At 58.1% G+C, this 20,535-nt stretch overlaps 1 protein-coding gene across 2 annotated transcripts; it reads right to left on the reverse strand.

Moving 5' to 3' along the window:
* Nucleotides 1-8,107: 8,107 nt before the first annotated feature.
* On the reverse strand, nt 8,108-20,519 carry PLD3 (phospholipase D family member 3). Of its 2 annotated transcripts, XM_033086973.2 has the most exons (11): nt 20,441-20,519; nt 18,318-18,356; nt 17,362-17,400; nt 17,120-17,256; nt 14,749-14,926; nt 14,541-14,661; nt 14,336-14,463; nt 12,399-12,599; nt 12,019-12,324; nt 9,472-9,571; nt 8,111-8,388 (listed from the first exon to the last, which is right to left on the reverse strand). In XM_033086973.2, exons 2-11 carry the CDS (start codon nt 18,342-18,344, stop codon nt 8,204-8,206), a joined length of 1,422 nt encoding a protein of 473 aa, XP_032942864.1. In that variant the 5' UTR covers nt 18,345-18,356; nt 20,441-20,519; the 3' UTR covers nt 8,111-8,203. The 2 variants fall into 2 exon arrangements, with proteins under 2 accessions (XP_032942865.1, XP_032942864.1); XM_033086974.1 differs by lacking the exon at nt 17,362-17,400 and having other exon boundaries at nt 8,108-8,388.
* Nucleotides 20,520-20,535: the final 16 nt, after the last annotated feature.

Genomic DNA, 20,535 nt, shown 5'->3' on the forward strand with positions numbered 1-20,535 from the left:
TCCCGGAATTCCCCGGGAGCTGCGGGCGGGGGGGGCAGCACAAGGACCCCCCTTTGTCCCTCGGCTGCGTGGGGGGGGGGGGATTCCAAAAAAAGGGGGGGCCCTGAGGGTGGGGGGGACCCGGATCCAGCTCAGAACAGCGCCGAGAGGGAAGGTGCGGGACGGGAATGTGGGGAGCGGGCTCGGAAACGGGGCTGGGAGGGGGTCTGGGGGGTTGGGATGGGATTTGGGGGGCTGGGAGGGGGTTTGGGGGTGCTGTGATGAGATTTGGGGGGGCTACGATGAGATTTGGGGGTGCAATGGGGGGATTTTTTGGGGCTGGGATGAGATTTGGGGGGCTGGGATGGCGTTTGTGGGGGCTCTGATGAGGTTTGGGGGGCTGGGATGGGTCTGGGGGGGCTGGGATGGGGTTTGGGGGTGCAATGAGGGGATTTTGGGGGTGTACTAAGGGGATTTGGGGGCCGGGATGGGGTCTGGGGGTGCAATGAGGAGATTTTGGGGGGCTGGGATGGGGTTTGTAGGGGCTCGGATGGGGTCTGGGGGGGCTGGGATGGGGTCTGGGGGTGCGAGAGGGGGATTTGAGGGGGCTACGATGGGGTCTGAGGGTGCGAGGAGGGGATTTGGGGGTGCAATGGGGGGATTTGGGGGGCTGGGATGGGGTTTGTAGGGGCTGGGATGCGGTTTGGGGGTGCGAGGGGGGGATTTTTAGGGGCTGGGCTGGGGTCTGGGGGTACTGAGATGAGATTTGGGGGGCTGGGATGGGGTTTGGGGGTGCAATGAGAGGATTTGGGGGTGCACTGGGGGGATTTTGGGGGGGCTAGGATGGGGTCTGGGGGTGCAGTGAGGGGATTTTGAGGGGCTGGGATGGGGTTTGGGGGTGCGAGGGGGGATTTTGGGGGGGCTGTGATCAGGTTTGGGGGTGCAATGAGGGGATTTTTTGGGGCTGGGATGAGATTTGGGGGGGCTACGATGGGGTCTGGGGGTGCGAGGGGGGATTTTGGGGTGCAATGAGGGGATTTGGGGGTGCAATGAGGGGATTTGGGGGTCTGGGATCGGGTCTGGGGGTGCCAGAGGGGGATTTGGGGGGCTGGGATGAGGTTTGTGGGGGCTCTGATGAGGTTTGAGGGGTTGGGATGGGGTTTGTAGGGGCTGGGATGGGGTTTGGGGGTCCAGTGGGGGGATTTTGGGGGGCTGGGAGGGGGTTTGGAGGTGGAATGAGGGGATTTGGGGGGGCTACGATAAGGTTTGGGGGTGCAAGGGGGGGATTTTGAGGGGCTGGGATGGGTTTTGGGGGTGCTGTGATGAGATTTGGGGGTGCGATGAGGGGATTTAGGGGGCTGGGATGGGATTTGGGGGTGTTGTGATGAGATTTGTGGGGTGCAGTGGGGGGATTTGGGGTGCAATGAGGGGATTTGGGGGTGCAATGGGGGGTCGGGGGTCTCTCCTCCCCTTTTCCAGAACCCTCCCAGCGCTGCTTCTTCCCCCCGAGACCCCCCAGAGACCGGGACCCCCCCCAAAAACCGGGACCCCCGAAACACCGGGACCCCCGAAACACCGGGACCCCCCAGACCATGGAGGTGAGCAGGGGGGCTCTGGGGGGGGACACGGGGTCCTGTCGGGAGGAGCCCCCTCCCCAAATTGTGTCTGAGCCCCCTCCCCAAATGACGCAGGAGCTGGTGGAGCTGGGCCCGGGCTCCGAGGTGGGGAGGGGGCTCCCCCTGAGTCGCGACAGTCACGGGATTATCGTGAGTGACACCCCAAAGTCCCCGCGGCTGCGCCAGGGTGAGTGGGGACACTGGGGGGACACTGGGAGGGCATCGGGGACACTGGGGACACTGGGGATACTGGGGACACTGGGGGACACTGGGAGGGCACTGGGGATACTGGGGGGCACTGGGGATACTGGGGATACTGGGAGGGCATTGGGGACACTGGGGGACACTGGGGATACTGGGGATACTGGGGATACTGGGGACACTGGGGGGGCATTGGGGACACTGGGAGGGCACTGGGGGTACTGGGGGGGCATTGGGGACACTGGGGATACTGGGGGGATACTGGGGATACTGGGGGATACTGGGGGACACTGGGGATACTGGGGGATACTGGGGGATACTGGGAGGGCATCGGGGACACTGGGGACACTGGGGGACACTGGGGATACTGGGGATACTGGAGGGGGCACTGGGGGATACTGGGAGGGCATTGGGGACACTGGGGACACTGGGGGTACTGGGGATACTGGGGGACACTGGGGGGGCATTGGGGGACACTGGGAGGGCACTGGGGACACTGGGGACACTGAGGGGGCACTGGGGGACCCTGGGAGGGTATTGGGGACACTGGGGGATACTGGGAGGGCACTGGGGACACTGGGGGATACTGGGGGATACTGGGGACACTGGGAGGGCACTGAGGACACTGGGGGGCATTGGGGGGATACTGGGGACACACTGGGGGGGCATTGGGGACACTGGGAGGGCACTGGGGGTACTGGGGGGGCATTGGGGACACTGGGGATACTGGGGGACACTGGGGGACACTGGGAGGGCATCGGGGACACTGGGGGACACTGGGGGACACTGGGGATACTGGGGGTACTGGGGGGGCACTGGGTGACACTGGGGGACACCCAGGGTGACATTGGGGTGACCCTGGGGGTGACATCTGGGGACACCCAGGGTGACATTGGGGTGACATTTGGAGTGATCCTGAGGGTGACATTCGAGGCGACCCTGAGGGTGACATTTGCGGTGACATTTGGGGACACCCAGGGGTGACATTGTGGTGACACTTGGGGACACCCAGGGGTGACATTGTGGTGACATTTGGGGACACCCAGGGTGACACAGGGTGACATTGGGGTGCCATTTGTGGTGACCCTGAGGGTGCCATTTGGGGACACCCCGGGTGACATTGGAGTGCCATTTGCGGTGCCATCTGGGGACACCCCGGGTGACACAGGGTGCCACTGCGCTGTCCCCGCGCTGTCCCCACAGGTGACCGCGTCCTGGCCGCGCGGGTCTCGTTCGAAGGCGCCACCCCCGAGGCCGTGTGGCGAGCGCTGGAGGGCGCGGGCGCGTGTCGCGTGTCCCTGCACCTGCGACGGGCCACCCCCGGGGACACCGCCACCCCCGGGGACACCGAGGGACAGCGCGACAGGATGGTGAGGGACAGGGGGACACGGGGGACAGCGCGACAGACTGGGGGGGACAGAGGGACACGGGGACAGCGGGACAGGGGGATAGAGGGACAGGGGGACACGGGGACAGCGGGCGGGACACGGGGACAGCAGGCGGGGACAGGGGGACAGAGGGACACGGGGACAGCGGGACAGGGGGATAGAGGGACAGGGGGGACACGGGGACAGCGGGCGGGACACGGGGACAGCAGGCGGGGACAGGGGGACAGAGGGACAGGGGGACAGAGGGACACGGGGACAGCGGGCGGGACATGGGGGGGACATGGGGATAGAGGGACAGGGGGACAGCGGGACACAGGGACAGTGGGACAGGGCGACAGAGGGACAGAGGGACACGGGGACAGCGCGACAGGATGGTGAGGGACAGGGGGACATGGGGACGGGGCGGGGACAGGGGGACACGGGGACAGAGGGACAGGGGGACAGAGGGACAGCGTGGGGGACACGGGGACAGGGGGACACGGGGACAGGGGGACAGGGGACACGGGGACAGAGGGACGGGGGGACAGGGGGACAGGGGGACAGAGGGACACGGGGACATGGGGACAGGGGGACAGGGGGACAGCGGGACACGGGGACAGCGCGGGGGACACGGGGACAGAGGGACAGGGGGACACGGGGACACCACGGCTGGGGAGTCCCTGGGGGTGGTGAGGGGGGTTTGGGGTCCCTATGAATTCAGGACGAGTTATTTGGGGTTTTTGGGACCCCTGTGAATTCAGTTCGGGTTATTTGGGGTTTTTGGGATCCCTAGGGATGCAGTACAGGTTTTTCGGGGTCCCTATGAATTCAGGACGGGTTATTTGGGGTTTTTTAGGTCCCTAGAGATGCAAAACGGGTTTTTTGGGATCGCTATGAATTCAGGACGGGTTATTTGGGGTTTTTGGGATCCCTAGGGACGCAGGTCGGGTTTTTTGGGGTTTTTGGGATCCCTATGAATGCAGGACGGGTTATTTGGGATCCCTGTGAATGCAGTTCGGGTTATTTGGGATCCCTAGGGACGCAGTTCGGGTTATTTGGGGTTTTTGGGGTCCCTCTGGACGCAGTTCGGGTTATTTGGGGTTTTTGGGGTCCCTCTGGACGCAGTTCGGGTTATTTGGGGTTATTTGGGATCCCTAGGGATGCAGTTCGGGTTATTTGGGGTTATTTGGGATCCCTAGGGATGCAGGACGGGTTTTTGGGATCCCCATAGATACAGTTCGGGTTTTTTGGGATTTTTGGGGTCCCTATGGATGCAGTTCGGGTTTTTTGGGATCCCTGTGGATGCACGATGGGTTTTTGGGATCCCTAGGGATGCAGTTCGGGTTATTTGGGTTTTTTTTGGGGTCCCTGTGGATGCAGTTCGGGTTATTTGGGGTTTTTCGGGGTCCCTATGAATTCAGGACGGGTTCTTTGGGGTTTTTTAGGTCCCTAGAGATGCAAAACGGGTTTTTTGGGATCGCTATGAATTCAGGACGGGTTATTTGGGGTTTTTGGGATTCCTAGGGACGCAGTTCGGGTTATTTGGGGTTTTTTGGGATCCCTATGGATGCAGGACGGATTATTTGGGGGTTTTGGGATCGCTATGAATTCAGGACGGGTTATTTGGGATCCCTGTGGACGCAGTTCGGGTTTTTTTGGGTTTTTGGGATCCCTAGGGACGCAGTTCGGGTTATTTGGGGTTTTTGGGATCCCTGTGGATGCAGTTCGGGTTTTTTGGGGTCCCTGCGGGCTGTCCACCCTCCCCACACCCTCTCCTTTCCCCCCCAGCCCCTCCCGACTCCCGCAGCCTCCAAGAAGCCGCCGGCCCCTCCCGCAGCCCCGCTGGCCCCGGTCTCGGTGGAACTCGCCCTCCCCAAACTCCCCAAACTGCCCAAGCCCCTCCTCGCCCCCTCCTCTCCCACCCCCGAGCCCCCGCGGCCCCCTCGGCCCCGCCTCACGGTTCGGGAAGCGGCCGCAGCCCGGACCCCGCTCCCGGAGCCCCCCAAACCCCCGGAGCCCCCCGGGGAACCCCTGGCTCGCATCCCCGCCGTCGAGGTCGCCGCTCCCAAGGGGTCTCTGGGGCTCAGCCCCCCCCAAATCCACCTGGGGAAGGGGGGTCCCACCCCAGGGGATGAGGAGGGGGCTGCCCGGGGAGGATTCCGCGTCCCCTCGGTGCCCATCGATGTCCCCACACCCTCGGTGGAGCTGGGGGGCATCGCTAGCCCCGAGCCCCCCTCTGCTCGCCCAGCCTCGTTCACCGAGGGGCTGCGGAGGCTGAGCCGAGAGCTGGAGCCCCCCGCGGTGGAAATCGCCCCCAAAACCCCCAAATTCCGCCTGCCCCGCCTCGGGTGGGCTCTGGGCAAGCTCAGCGCCAGCCCCCCGCCCTCGCCCCCCGTTCCCAGCGTGGGGCTGGACCTGGGGGCCAAGCTCAAAGTCCCCAAATTGTCGCTGGTGCCTTTTGGGGACACCGAGGATGGTCCCCGCTTCGGGCTCGGTTCTGCGGGATCCTCCCGGTTCGGGTTCGGTTCTCCGGGATCTCCCCGGTTCGGGTTCGGTTCTGCGGGATCCTCCCGGTTCGGGTTCGGTTCTCCGGGATCCTCCCGGTTCGGGCTCGGTTCTGCGGGATCCTCCCGGTTCGGGCTCGGTTCTCCGGGATCTCCCCGGTTCGGGTTCGGCTCTCCGGGATCTCCCCGGTTCGGTATCGCGGCCGCAGCGCTGCCCAAATTCGGGGGGTCCAGCCCCGATCTCCGCCCCGGGGGTGCCCCCAAATCCCCCCCAAAACGCGGGGGAAGCGCTGAGAGTTTGATCCTGGGCTGGACGGCTCCAGAACCGAGCCAAACCCGACCCAAAGCTCGAATTTCCATCCCCGCCGTGGGGTTCGCGCTGCCCGGACCGGGATCGGGATCGGGACCGGGATCGGCCCCGGGACGCCCCAAATCCCCGGAGCCGCTGAAGGTGCCGGAGCTGGAATTGGCACCGCCGGGTCTGGACGGCACCGCCGACCCCTCCGGGCGCCGTTTTGGGGTCAAACTCCCCAAATTCGGGGCGGGTTCGGCGGGGAGGATGAGGAGGGGAAGCTCCAAAGGAGCCCCCGAGGGGGATGGGAACCCCCGGAGGCGCCGCTGGGTGCCCCGGGTGGGATTCACCCCCTCCCCGGAGCCCCCCAAATTGGGGAGGATTCGATTCCCCGAGGTGGAGCTGTGCCCTGGGGACCCCCAAATTTCCGGCTTGGGGGGGATCCCCTCTCGGTGTGACCCCGGCGAGGGCACCCCCAAATTTCAGCTGCCGCAGTTGGTGCTGAGCCCCCAAATCTGTGGCGAGCCCTGAACCCCCCCCGAGCGATTTTGGGGACCCCCCTGAGCTCCCCCAGACCCTCTCTAACTCCTTGTCCCCCCCCCAAAATTCCTAATCCAGCTTTTTTTGGGGTTTTTTTTCGCCGATTTTGGGGTTTTTTCTGTTAACCAGGGGAGGGGGGGGCACGAGGGCGCTGCCCCCAGCCCCGCCCCCCACGCTTGGCTTGGCCGGGATGAAAATTAATAAATTAAAAATTAATTGATAAAGCCTCGAGTGTGATGGGGGCTGCGGGGGGTCCGGGGGGAGGATTGGGGGGTCCAGTGATGAATTTGGGAGCCCAGTGATGAATTTTGGAGCCCACTCAGCATCACCCCCAGCACCCCAAACCCCCCAAATCCCAAATTCCCGTTTTTATTCCCCCTTTACCCACACCGTTTCCCCCAGCTGGGGCTGTCCCAAATCCCAAATTTCCATTTTTATTCCCCCTTTACCCACACCGTTTTTCCCAGCTGGGGCTGTCCCCAAATCTCCAAATCCCAAATTTCCATTTTTATTCCCCTTTACCCGGACTGTCCCTCCCAGCTGGGGCTGTCCCCAAATCCCAAATTCTCGTTTTTATTCCCCCCAAATCCCAAATTCCCATTTTTATTCCCCCAAATCCCAAATTCCCGTTTTTATTCCCCCTTTACCCACACCGTTTCTCCCACCTCGGGCTGTCCCCAAATCCCAAATTCCCGTTTTTATTCCCCCCAAATCCCAAATTCCCATTTTTATCCCCCCCTACCCACACCGTTTTTCCCAGCTGGGGCTGTCCCCGATGTCAAATTCCCGTTTTTATTCCCCCCAAATCCCAAATTTCCGTTTTTATTCCCCCAAATCCCAAATTCCCATTTTTATCCCCCCCTACCCACACCGTTTTTCCCAGTTGGGGCTGTCCCCAAAACCCAAATTTCCATTTTTATTCCCCCCCAGCTGGGGCTGTCCCCAATCCCAAATTCCCGTTTTTATTCCCCCAAGTCCCAAATTCCCATTTTTATTTCCCTTTTACCCACACCGCTTTTCCCAGCTGGGGCTGTCCCCAAATCCCAAATTTCCATTTTTATTCCCCCCAAATCCCAAATTCCCATTTTTATTCCCCCCCTACCCACACCGTTTTTCCCAGCTGGGGCTGTCCCCAAATCCCAAATTTCAGTTTTTATTCCCCCAAATCCCAAATTTCAGTTTTTATTCCCCCAAATCCCAAATTTCAGTTTTTATTCCCCCGCTACCCGCAGTGTTTTTCCCACCTCGGGCTGTCCCCAATCCCAAATTTCCATTTTTATTCCCCCCCAGCTGGGGCTGTCCCCGATGTCAAATTCCCATTTTTATTCCCCCAAATCCCAAATTTCAGATTTTATTCCCCCTTTACCCGCACCGTCCCTCCCACCTCGGGCTGTCCCCAAATCCCAAATTCCCATTTTTATTCCCCCCAAATCCCAAATTTCAGATTTTATTCCCCCTTTACCCACACCGTTTTTCCCAGCTGAGGCTGTCCCCCAATCCCAAATTTCCATTTTTATTCCCCCCAAATCCCAAATTCCCGTTTTTATTCCCCCAAATCCCAAATTTCCATTTTTATTCCCTCCCTACCCGCAGTGTTTTTCCCAGCTGGGGCTGTCCCCGATGTCATTCCCGTTTTTATCCCCCCAAATCCCAAATTTCAGTTTTTATTCCCCCCAAATCCCAAATTCCCATTTTTATTCCCTTTTATCCACACCGTTTTTCCCAGCTCGGGGTGTCCCCGATGTCCACGCTGTACCGGGAGTTCCAGTCCCGCTGGAAAAGTTCCCGGAGCCGCTCCCGGAAGGTTCCAGAATCGGCCCCGGGCTGGGTGAGAACCAGCGCGGCCCCGGCCGTGCGCTCGAAGTAATCCCCGGACCAGTTCGAGGTGCCTGAGGGGAAAAGAGATTTTATTTTAGGGGGGAAAAAGGGGATTTAGGAGCTCAAAGTAATCCCCGGACCAGTTCGAGGTGCCTGGGGGAAAAAGAGGGGATTTTGGGGAGTGTTCTCAAAAAATTCACAAAAAACTCCCCAAAATTCTCCTGTAGGAACTGGGATTTTGGGGTGGATCCCCCCAAAAAACTTCACAAAAAACTCCCTAAAAATTAAAAAAACCTCCACAAAAAATCCCCAAAAAATCATCAAAAAACTGCCAAAAAATCCCCAAAAAACTGCCAAAAAATCCCCAAAAAACTGCCTAAAAATCCCCAAAAAACTGCCTAAAAATCCCCAAAAAACTGCCAAAAAATCCCCAAAAAACTGCCTAAAAATCCCCAAAAAACTGCCCAAGAAACTTTTTTGGGGATTTTTTGGGCAGTTTTTTGGCAGGTTTTTTGAGGATTTTTTGGCAGTTTTGAGGATTTTTAGGCAGTTTTTTTGGGATTTTTAGGCAGTTTTTGGGTATTTTTCGGGGTATTTTTGGGGAGGTTTTTTTGCAGTTTTTTGGGGATTTTTTAGGCAGTTTTTGGGGATTTTTGTGAAGATTTTTGGCAGTTTTTTGGGCAGTTTTTTGGGGATTTTTAGGCAGTTTTGGGGGATTTTTGGGGAGGTTTTTTTGCAGTTTTTTGGGGATTTTTTGGCAGTTTTTAATCAGTTTTTAGGCAGTTTTTGGGGATATTTTGTGGAGGTTTTTGGCAGTTTTTGGGGGGATTTTTTGGCAGTTTTTTGGGGATTTTTTGGCAGTTTTGGGGGGGATTTTTGGCAGTATTTTTGGGCAGTTTTTTGGTGATTTTTTGGCCGTTTTTTAGGCAGTTTTTGGGGATTTTTAGGCAGTTTTTTGGGCAGTTTTTTGGTGATTTTTAGGCAGTTTTTTAGGCAGTTTTTGGGGATTTTTGTGGAGATTTTTGGCAGTTTTTTGGGCAGTTTTTTGTGGAGATTTTGGGCAGTTTTTTGGTGATTTTTAGGCAGTTTTTTAGGCAGTTTTTGGTGATTTTTAGGCAGTTTTTGGGGATTTTGGGGGGATTTTGGTGTCTCACCCACGTAGGCCGCCTGGTCGGTCACCATGAACTTGCTGTGGCTGACGCGGGCGAAGGGGAGGCGGCTCTGGGAGGGGCTGGAGGGCACCAGGAACAGCCGCTGGGGACAGGGGACATGGCTGTCACCTCCTGAGGGCATTGTCACCCTCTGAGGGCATTGTCACCCTCTGAGAGACACGACTGTCACCTCTAGGGGACACTGCTGAGGGCACCACGAGCAGCCGCTGGGGACAGGGACAGCACTGTCACCTCTGGGGACATTGTCACCCTCTGAGGGCATTGTCACCTCCTGAGGGCATTGTCACCCTCTGAGGGACACCCCTGAGGGCACCAGGAGCAGCCGCTGGGGACAGAGGACACGACTGTCACCTCCTGAGGGACATTCCTGAGGGACTGTCACCCCTGAGGGCACTGCTGAGGGCATTGTCACCTCCTGAGGGCATTGTCACCTCCTGAGGGACACTGCTGAGGGCATTGTCACCTCTGGGGGCATTGTCACCTCTGGGGCATTGTCATCCCCTGAGGGACACCCCTGAGGGCACCACGAGCAGCCGCTGGGGACAGGGGACACAACTGTCACCTCTGGGGGCATTGTCACCTCTGAGGGACACTGCTGAGGGCACCACGAGCAGCCGCTGGGGACAGGGGACACGATTGTCACCTCTGGGTGCATTGTCACCTCCTGAGGGCATTGTCACCCCCTGAGGGACACTGCTGAGTGCACCAGGAACAGCCGCTGGGGACAAGGGACAGCACTGTCACCTCTGAGGGCATTGTCACTCCCTGAGGGCACTGTCACCTCTAAGGGACACCCCTGCGGGCACCAGGAGCAGCCGCTGGGGACAGGGACACGATTGTCACCTCCTGAGGGACATTCCTGAGGGACTGTCACCCCTCAAAGGGATTGTCACCCCTGAGGGACACCCCTGAGGGCATTGTCACCCCCTGAGGGACACCACTGAGGGCACTGTCACCTCTGAGGGACACTGCTGTCATTTCTGGGGGCATTGTCACCTCTGAGAGCACTGTCACCTCCTGAGGGACATTCCTGAGGGACTGTCACCTCTGAGGGACACGGCTGAGGGCATTTTTATCCTCTGAGGGACACCTCTGTCACCTCCTGAGGGACACTGCTGAGAGACTGTCCCCCCTGAGATCCCTGTCCCCCCTCTGATGTCCCTGTCACCCTCCAGGGCCCCTTTCATCCCCCTTAAAGGACACTGTCACCCCCCTGATGTCCCTGTGTCCCCCCAAATGTCCCTGCCAACCCCGTGTCCCCCCCGATGTCCCTGTGTCCCCCGTGTCACCCTCCTAGGGCCCCTGTCACCCCCCTGATGTCCCCGTCCCCGCCCAGGGTCCTGGTCACCCCTGATGTCACTGTCACCTCCCTGTCAATCCCTGTCACCCCCCAATGTCCCTCTCACCCCCCTGTCACTCCCCTGAGATCCCTGTCACCACCTCCTAGGGACCCTGTCACCCCCCTGATGTCCCTGTCCCCCCCTATGTCACCCCCTGATGTCACTGTCACCTCCCTGTCACCCTCCTGCCAGCCCCCTGAGATCTCTGTCCCCCCATGTCACTGCCTGATGTCCCTGTCACCCCCCCCCATGTCCCTGTCACCCCTGTGTCCCCCCCTGATGTCCCTGTCACCCTCCCAATGTCCCTGTCACCCCTGTGTCACCCCTGATGTCACTGTCACACCCCTGCTGTCCCTGTCACCTCCCTGCTGTCTCTGTCACCCCGTGTCCCCCCCGATGTCCCTGTGTCCCCGCCCCGATGTCCCTGTCACCCCCATAGGGTCCCTGTCACCCACCTGAGGTCCCTGTCACCCTTGATGTCCCTGTCCCCCTGTGTCACCCTCGATGTCCCTGTCACCTCCCTGTCACCTCCCCCTGATGTCCCTGTCCGCCCCGTGTCCCCTCTGATGTCCGTGTCCCCCTGTCACCCCCCATGTCCCTCTCATGATGTCCCTGTCACCCCCCCGATGTCCCTGTCCCCCTGTGTCCCCACCAATGTCCCTGTCACCTCCCTGCTGTCCCTGTCCCCCCCTGTCACCCCCTAAGGTCCCTATCACCCCGTGTCACCCTCTGATGTCCCTGTCACCCCCCTACTGTCTCTGTCACGCCTCCTTGTCACTCCCTGATGTCACTGTCACTCCCCTGTCACCCCCTAAGGTCCCTGCCACCCCCCTGCTGTCCCTGTCCCCCCCACAATGTCCCTGTCCCCCCAACAATGTCCCTGTCTCCCCCTGTCACCCCCCACGTCCCCCTTGTGATGTCCCTGTCCCCCCCCCCAATGTCCCTGTCACCCCCCTGATGTCCCTGTGTCCCCCCACAATGTCCCTGTCACCTCGTGTCACCCCCTGATGTCCCTTCACCCCCCTAGGGCCCCTGTCCCCCCTGCTGTCCCTGTTACCCCCTCAATGTCCCTGTCCCCCCATGTCACCCCCCTGATGTCCCTGTCACCCCCCAATGTCCCTGTGTCCCCCCCCCGCTGTCCCTGTCACCCCCCCTCCTGTCCCTGTCCCCCCCTGTCCCCATCACCCACCACCTCCACGTCGTATCCCGTCCGGTTGTCGCCGACGGCGTCGAGCGAGCGCAGGAAGGGGAACATGGCGGCGCGGCTGTGGCGCCAGCAGCCGGCCAGCAGGCGCACGCGCACCCCGCGCTCCACCGCGGCGCGCCGCAGCCGGTCGTCGATGGCCGGCCAGAACCGCTCCGGCCGCGAGAACTCGGTGCTGGCCAGGTAACTCATCACCGCCACGTCCACGAACTCCCGCGCGCCGTCGATGGTCGCCAGCAGCGCCGCCAGGTCCGGGGTGCGGCCGGCGGCGCAGAGCGGCGGCGGGGAGCTCTGCCGGGGGGGGAACCGGGGAGTCGGCGGCGGCGCTCGGCGCGGGGACGCGCGGCGCCGCCAGGGGGACGCACCGAGAAGTAAACGGCGGCCGCGGTGTCGTTGAGCGTCAGCTCCATGGGGGTGTCCACGTTGATGGCGGTGGAGAAGTTGTCCGGCCACGGCGCCGGGATGGACGCGTCGGGAACGCCCAGTGACCAGTAGGCCTCGAAGATTTTGGCCAAGTCTTTGGCCAAGCAGCTGCAGTTGTAGATGGCGGCGCCGAGCTCCTTCACCTGCGGCGGCGGCGACGCGTGGGGCGGCGGCGTGGGGGGGATGGGCAAAGTTTGGGGGAGTTTCGGTGCTGGGGTTGGGCTGGTGCTCGTCTCGTTGGGTTGGGGTCAAGCTCGTTGGGTTTGGCATCATCCATTGGGTTTGGGGTCAATCCCATTGGGTTTGGCACCATCCATTGGGTTTGGGGTCAATCCCATTGGGTTTGGCACCATCCATTGGTTTTGGGGTCAACCCAATTGAGTTTGGTACCATCCACTGGGTTTGACACCAATCCCATTGGGTTTGGTACCATCCATTGGGTTTGGGGTCAAGCTCGTTTGGTTTGGGGTCAACCCAATTGAGTTTGACACCAATCCCATTGGGTTTGGCACCATCCATTGGGTTTGGGGTCAACCCCATTGGGTTTGGGGTCAAGCTCGTTGGGTTTGGCACCATCTATGTTGGGTTTGGGGTCAACCCAATTGAGTTTGGCACCATCCATTGGGTTTGGGGTCAACCCAATTGAGTTTGGCACCATCCATTGGGTTTGACACCAATCCCATTGGGTGTGGCACCAATCCCATTGGGTTTGGCACTGTCCCTGTTGGGTTTGGTACCAACCTCATTGGGTTTGGCACCATCCACTGGGTTTGGGGTCAATCCCATTGGATTTGGGGTCAACCCCATTGAGTTTGGCACCATCCATTGGGTTTGACACCAATCCCATTGGATTTGACACTGTCCCTGTTGGGTTTGGTACCAACCTCATTGGGTTTGGCACCATCCACTGGGTTTGGCACCAATCCCATTGGGTTTGGCACCATCCATTGGGTTTGGGGTCAAGTTCGTTGGGTTTGGCACCAATCCCATTGGGTTTGGCATCATCTATGTTGGGTTTGGCACCAACCCCATTGAGTTTGGCACCATCCATTGGGTTTGACACCAATCCCATTGGATTTGACACTGTCCCTGTTGGGTTTGGTACCATCCATTGGGTTTGGCACCAATCCCATTGAGTTTGACACCAATCCCATTGGGTTTGGGGTCAATCCCATTTGGTTTGGCATCATTCACTGGGTTTGGCACCAATCCCATTGGGTTTGGGGTCAAGCTCGTTGGGTTTGGCACCATCCACTGGGTTTGGCACCAATCCCGTTGGGTTTGGCATCATTGACATTGGGTTTGGGGTCAACCCAATTGAGTTTGGCACCATCCATTGGATTTGACACCAACCCCATTGGGTTTGACACCAACCCCATTGGGTTTGACACCATCCACTGGCTTTGGGGTCAATCCCATTGGGTTTGGGGTCAATCCCATCGAGTTTGGTACCATCCATTTGGTTTGGCACCAATCCCATTGAGTTTGGCACCATCTATTGGGTTTGGGGTCAAGCTCGTTGGGTTTGGCATCATTGACATTGGGTTTGGGGTCAACCCAATTGAGTTTGGCACCATCCATTGGGTTTGGGGCCAATCCCATTGGGTTTGACACCAATCCCATTGGGTTTGGCACTGTCCCTGTTGGGTTTGGTACCAACCTCATTGGGTTTGGCACCATCCACTGGGTTTGGCACCAATCCCATTGGGTTTGGCACCATCCATTGAGTTTGGCACCATCCCATTGGGTTTGGGGTCAACCCAATTGAGTTTGGCACCAGCCATTGGGTTTGGCACCATCCCTGTTGGATTTGGCGCCATCCATTGGATTTGGCGCCACCCCCAAGGCTTCCCCATCCGCCAGGCTTGGCACAACCCACCTGAGTCAAGGCCCTCCAGTCCATGTTGGCGCTCCCTATGTAGAGATGGACGCCGTCCACCAACCAGAACTTGGTGTGCAGGATTCCGCCGGTGAGACGCGGGAAATCCACGGCGCGCACGGCCGCACCTACGGCGCCGACATCGGGCGTCTCCCACCGCGACTCCCCCCCTCAACCCCCGAATTCTGGGGGGTTCCCCACTCACCGCTACGCTCCAGAGCCAGCAGATCGTCCAGCGGCGCCTTGGCCGAGGGCGCGCTGACCGCCACGCGCACGGCCACGCCGCGCCGGGGCAGCTCCAGCAGCTCCGCCAGGATCCGCTCGCCCTGAGCGCCCAAACCGACCCAAAAATGGATTAAAAACCAGGAAAACGGGCAAAATATTCATTGGGATCGTTGGGATGGGCGCCGCACCTGCGCCGCGCTCGGTTCGTGCGTCCGCGTGTCCTCGTTGGTCAGGGTCCAGTAGAAGGAGGCGATGTCCACGCTGCGGGTGGCCGCGCCCAGCAGCTCCAGCCATGCGTCGAAGGTGGAGGGGTTGGGCGTTCCAGGCAAGGTCATCCCTTCCGGGATGCTCTCCACCAGCACGATCCTAGCCGGGGTTTGGAGCCAACCCCGTTGGGTTTGGCACCGTCCGTTGGGTTTGGGGTCAACCCCATTGGGTTTGGGGTCAACCTCATTGGGTTTGGGGTCAATTTCATTGGGTTTGGCACCGTCCATTGGGTTTGGGGTCAACCCCATTGGGTTTGGGGTCAACCCCATTGGGTTCCACTCCAATCCCATTGAGTTTGGGGTCAACCCCATTGGATTTGGCACCATCCATTGGGTTTGGGGTCAAGCCCATTGGGTTCCACTCCAATCCCATTGGGTTTGGGGTCAATCCCATTGGGTTTGACACCGTCCATTGGGTTTGGGGTCAACCCCATTGGGTTTGGGGTCAACCCCATTGGGTTCCACTCCAATCCCATTGAGTTTGGGGTCAACCCCATTGAGTTTGGCACCGTCCATTGGGTTTGGGGACAAGCCCATTGGGTTTGGGGTCAACCTCATTGGGTTTGGCATCGTCCATTGGGTTTGGGGTCAACCCCATTGGGTTTGGGGCCAAACTCATCGGGTTTGGGGTCAACCCCATTGGGTTTGGCATCGTCCATTGGGTTTGGGGACAAGCCCATTGGGTTTGGGGTCAAGCCCATTGGGTTCCACTCCAATCCCATTGGGTTTGGTGTCAACCTCGTTGGGTTTGGGGTCAATCCCATTGGGTTTGGGGTCAACCTTATTGGGTTTGGCACCGTCCATTGGGTTTGGGGTCAATCTCATTGGGTTCCACTCCAATCCCATTGGGTTTGGGGTCAATCCCATTGTGTTCCACACCAATCCCATTGGCTTTGGCACTGTCCATTGGGTTTAGAGTCAACATCATTTGGTTTGGGGTCAATCCCATTGAGTTTGACACCATCCATTGGGTTTGGGGTCAATCGCATTGGGTTTGGCACCATCCATTGGGGTTGGGGTCAACACCATTGGGTTCCACTCCAATCCCATTGGGTTTGGGGTCAATCCCATTGGGTTTGACACCGTCCATTGGGTTTGGGGTCAACCCCATTGCGTTTGGGGTCAACCCCACTGGGTTCCACTCCAATCCCATTGGTCAACCCCATTGGGTTTGGGGTCAATCCCATTGTGTTCCACACCAATCCCATTGGTTTTGGCACCGTCCATTGGGTTTAGAGTCAACCTCATTGGGTTTGGGGTCAGCCCCATTGGGTTGGGGTCAATCTCATTGGGTTTGGGGTCAACCCCATTGGGTTCCACTCCAATCCCATTGGGTTTGGGGTCAACCCATTGGATTTGGGGTCAACCTCATTGGGTTTGGGGTCAATCTCATTGGGTTTGGCACCATCCATTGGGTTTAGAGTCAACCCCATTGGGTTCCACACCAATCCCACTGGGTTTGGGGTCAAGCCCACTGGGTTTAGGGTCAACCTCATTGGGTTTGGCACCATCCATTGGGTTTGGGGTCAAGCTTATTGGGTTCCACTCCAATCCCATTGGGTTTGGGGTCAACCTCGTTGGGTTTGACACCATCCACTGGGTTTGGGGTCAATTTCATTGGGTTTGGAGTCAATCCCATTGGGTTTGGCATCAATCCCATTGGGTTTGGGGTCAACCCCATTGGGTTTGGGGTCAACTCCATTGGGTTTGGCACCGTCCATTGGGTTTGAGGACAAGCCCATTGGGTTTGGGGTCAAGCCCATTGGGTTCCACTCCAATCCCATTGGGTTTGGGGTCAACCTCACTGGGTTTGGCACCGTCCATTGGGTTTGGCACCGTCCATTGGGTTTGGGGACAAGCCCATTGGGTTTGGGGTCAAGCTCATTTGGTTTGAGGTCAATCCCATTAGGTTTGGGGTCAACCCCAATGGGTTTGGCACTGTCCATTGGGTTTGGGGACAAGCCCATTGGGTTTGGGGTCAACCCAATTGGGTTCCACACCAATCCCATTGGGTTTGGCATCATCCATTGGGTTTGGGGCCAATCCCATTGGGTTTGGGGTCAAGTCCATTGGGTTCCACTCCAATCCCATCGGCATTGGCACCATCCATTGGGTTTGGGGTCAATCCCATTGGGTTCCACACCAATCCCATTGGGTTTGGCACCAATCCCAATGGGTTTAGGGTCAATCCCGTTGGGTTTGGCACTGTCTGTTGAGTTTGGTGTCACCCCTGTGGGGTTTGGCCCCAAAGGGGCCTTGGGGGTGTCCCCACCCCCCAAAATCGGGGCGTTACCTGCAGGACTCCTCGCAGGCGCCGTCGGTGCCGTCGGTGCCGCCGGCGTCGCCGCGGAGCCGCAGGTGGATGAGGACGAGGAAGGTGAGGAGGAAGAGGATGGAGAGGATGGCGAAGAGCGCGGCACCGCGGGGGCGCTGCGGGTCCCCAAAATTCGGGGAAATTCATTAATTAAGGGGTCATTTGTTAATTAATCCCACCACGAAATCTGGGAAATTTGGGAAATTTGGGAAGGGAGGTACCTTGGGCGTCGGCGCCTCACGCTGCTCCAGAGGGTCCAGCTGGGGGAGCAAAAATGAGGGGGGACCCCAAATTTGGGGGGGATGGGTTGGAACTCCCCCCAAAATCCTCAGGGAACCCCTCCCCCACCCCACCCCCATCCCTGGTTTGGGAGAACCCCAAAATTTGGGGAGGTGGCAGCGCTGGGATCCCAAATTAAAAAGTTTGGGATGCCATAGGATTACCAAATTTGGGATTTTGGGGTTCCCAGGACTCACAAATTTGCATTTTGGGTTTCCCCAGGATTACCAAATTCAGTTTTTTGGGGTGCCCAGGATTATCAAATTCAGTTTTTTTGGGGCGCCCAGGACTCCCAAATTTGGATTTTGGGGTTCCCTGGGACTCACAGATTTGGGATTTTGGGGTGCCCCAGGGATTCTTAAATTTGGGATTTTGGGGTGCTCAGGACTCCCAAATTTGGTGTCCCAGGACTCCGAAATTTGGGATTTTGGGGTTCCCTGGGACTCCCAAATTCGGGATTTTGGGGTGCCACAGGATTCCCAAATTTGGATTTTTGGTGTCCCAGGACTCTGAAATTTGGATTTTTGGGGTGCTACAGGATTCCCAAATTTGGATTTTGGTGTCCCAGGACTCTTAAATTTGGGATTTTGGGGTGCCCATCACTCTGAAATTTGGAATTTTGGGGTTCCCAGGGACTCCTCAATTTGGGATTTTGGGGTGCCACAGGATTCCCAAATTTGGATTTTTGGTGTCCCAGGACTCTGAAATTTGGGATTTTGGGGTTCCCTGGGACTAACAGATTTGGGATTTTGGGGTGCCCAGGACTCACAAATTTGGGATTTTGGGGTTCCCTGGGACTCACAGATTTGGGATTTTGGGGTTTCCAGGACTCCGAAATTTGGGATTTTGGGGTTCCCAGGACTCAGAAATTTGGGATTTTGGGGTTCCCAGCCCGTACCTGTTTGTAGGCTGCGTCCAAGCCCATCCTGACACGAGGCTGGAACAGGAAAATCCGGATTTGTCCCGACGCGCCCGCACGGGTTTGGGGTTTTTGGGGTTTTGGGGGTTTGGGATTTTTGGAGTTTTGGGGGTTTTTGGGGTTTGGGGTTTGGGGGGGTGGGGGAAGGAAAGGGACCCCAAAATTCCCAGCAGAGCTCGGACGATTCCCGGGGCTCGGAGCGTTGGGAAGGAGCCGGAAAATCCAAACTCGGGGCTGGGCCCCCTCAGGGGAGGGCGGGGCCCAAAATTCGGGGGAAGGGCCAGGACGGGTTTGGGGACAGTGACACATTTGGGGACACATTTGGGGTCACATTTAGGGTCACTGTTGGGGACGCATTTGGGGCCATTTTTGTTTTTTGTTTTTTTTTTTTTTTTTTTAGGGCCGTTTGGGGACAAATTTAGAGTCACATTGGGGCCACATTTAGGGGCAATTTGGGGACACATTTGGGGCTCATTTGGGGTCAGTTTGGGGTCACATTAGGGGCAATTTGGGGACACATTTGGGGGCAATTTGGGGACACATTTGGGGTCAGTTTGGGGCCAGATTTGGGGCTGATTTGGGGGTGCATTTGGGGCTGATTTAGAGACAAATTTGGGGTCCATCTGGGGCCACATTTGGGGTCAGTATGGGGACACATTTGGGGCTGGTTTTGGGACACATTTAGGATTAGTTTGGGGTCACATTTAGAGTCACTTTGGGGCCACATTTGGGGTCAGTTTGGGGTCAGTTTGGGGTCACTGTGGGGACATATTTGGGGCTGGTTTGGGGACACATTTGGGGTCAGTTTGGGGACACAATTGGGGCTGGTTTTGGGGACACATTTGGGGTCAATTTGAGGCCACATTTGGGGTCAATTTTGTGACACATTTGGGGCTGATTTTGGGCCACATTTAGGGTCAGTTTGGGGCCACATTTAGGGTCAATTTGGGAACACATTTGGGGCTCATTTGGGGTCAGTTTGGGGACACATTTAGGGTCAATATGGGATCACTTTAGGGCCACATTTGGGGTCAGTTTGGGGACACATTTAGGGTCAATATGGGATCACTTTAGGGCCACATTTGGGGTCAGTTTGGGGACACATTTAGGGTCAATATGGGATCACTTTAGGGCCACATTTGGGGTCAGTTTGGGGACACATTTGGGGTCAATTTGGAGACACATTTGGGGCTGATTTTGGGCCACATTTGGGGTCACTTTGGGGACGCACTTGGGGCTGGTTTGGGGACACATTTAGGGTCAATTTGGAGACAAATTTGGGGTCCATCTGGGGACGCATTTGGGGTCACTTTGGGGCCACATTTAGGGCCATTTTAGGGCTCTTTGGGAACAAATTTAGAGTCACTTTGGGGCCACATTTAGGGGCAATTTGGGGACACATTTGGGGTCAATTTGGGGACACATTTGGGGTCAGTTTGGGGGCACATTTGGGGTCAATTTGGGACAAATTAGGGGTCAGTTTGGGGTCACATTCAGGGTCTATTTGGGGACACATTTAGGGCCACTTGGGGACAAATTTAAAGTCACTTTTGGGACACATTTAGGGTCAATTTGGGGCCACATTTAGGGTTAATTTGGGGACACAATTGGGGTCAGTTTGGGGTCACATTTAAGGTTAGTTTGGGGACACATTTAGGGCTTTTTTAGGGCCGTTTGGGGACAAATTTAGAGTCACTTTTGGGCCACATTTAGGGGCAATTTGGGGCTGATTTTGGGACACATTTGGGGTCGCTTTGTGGCCACGTTTTGAGGCAATTTAGGGACACATTTAGAGCCGGTTAAGGGACATATTTGGAGTCGGTTTGGGGACACATTTGGAGCCGGTTTGGGGACACATTTGGAGCCGGTTTAGGGACACATTTAGAGCCGGTTTGGGGACACATTTAGATCCGTTAAGGAACGCGCTTAGGGCCGGTTTGAGGACACACCCAAAGCCCGTTTGGGGCCACATTTAGGCCCGGGTTTGGGTCGGGTTTGGGGCAGGTTTAGCCAGGTTTTGGGGCAGTTTTGGGGCGGTTTTGGGGCAGTTTTGGAGCCGTTTTGAGGTCGCTTCCCCCCCCCGTCCCCCCCTCCCTTGGTACCGTCCAACGCGGCCCTCACGCTCCGTCCGCTGGGGGGCGCCCTCGTCCGCTCGGCCCCGCCCAGGCCCCGCCCCCGCGGCGCGCACGGGCACGCA

This window comes from Catharus ustulatus, unplaced genomic scaffold, assembly GCF_009819885.2.
Source record: "Catharus ustulatus isolate bCatUst1 unplaced genomic scaffold, bCatUst1.pri.v2 scaffold_89_arrow_ctg1, whole genome shotgun sequence".
NCBI lineage: Eukaryota > Metazoa > Chordata > Aves > Passeriformes > Turdidae > Catharus > Catharus ustulatus.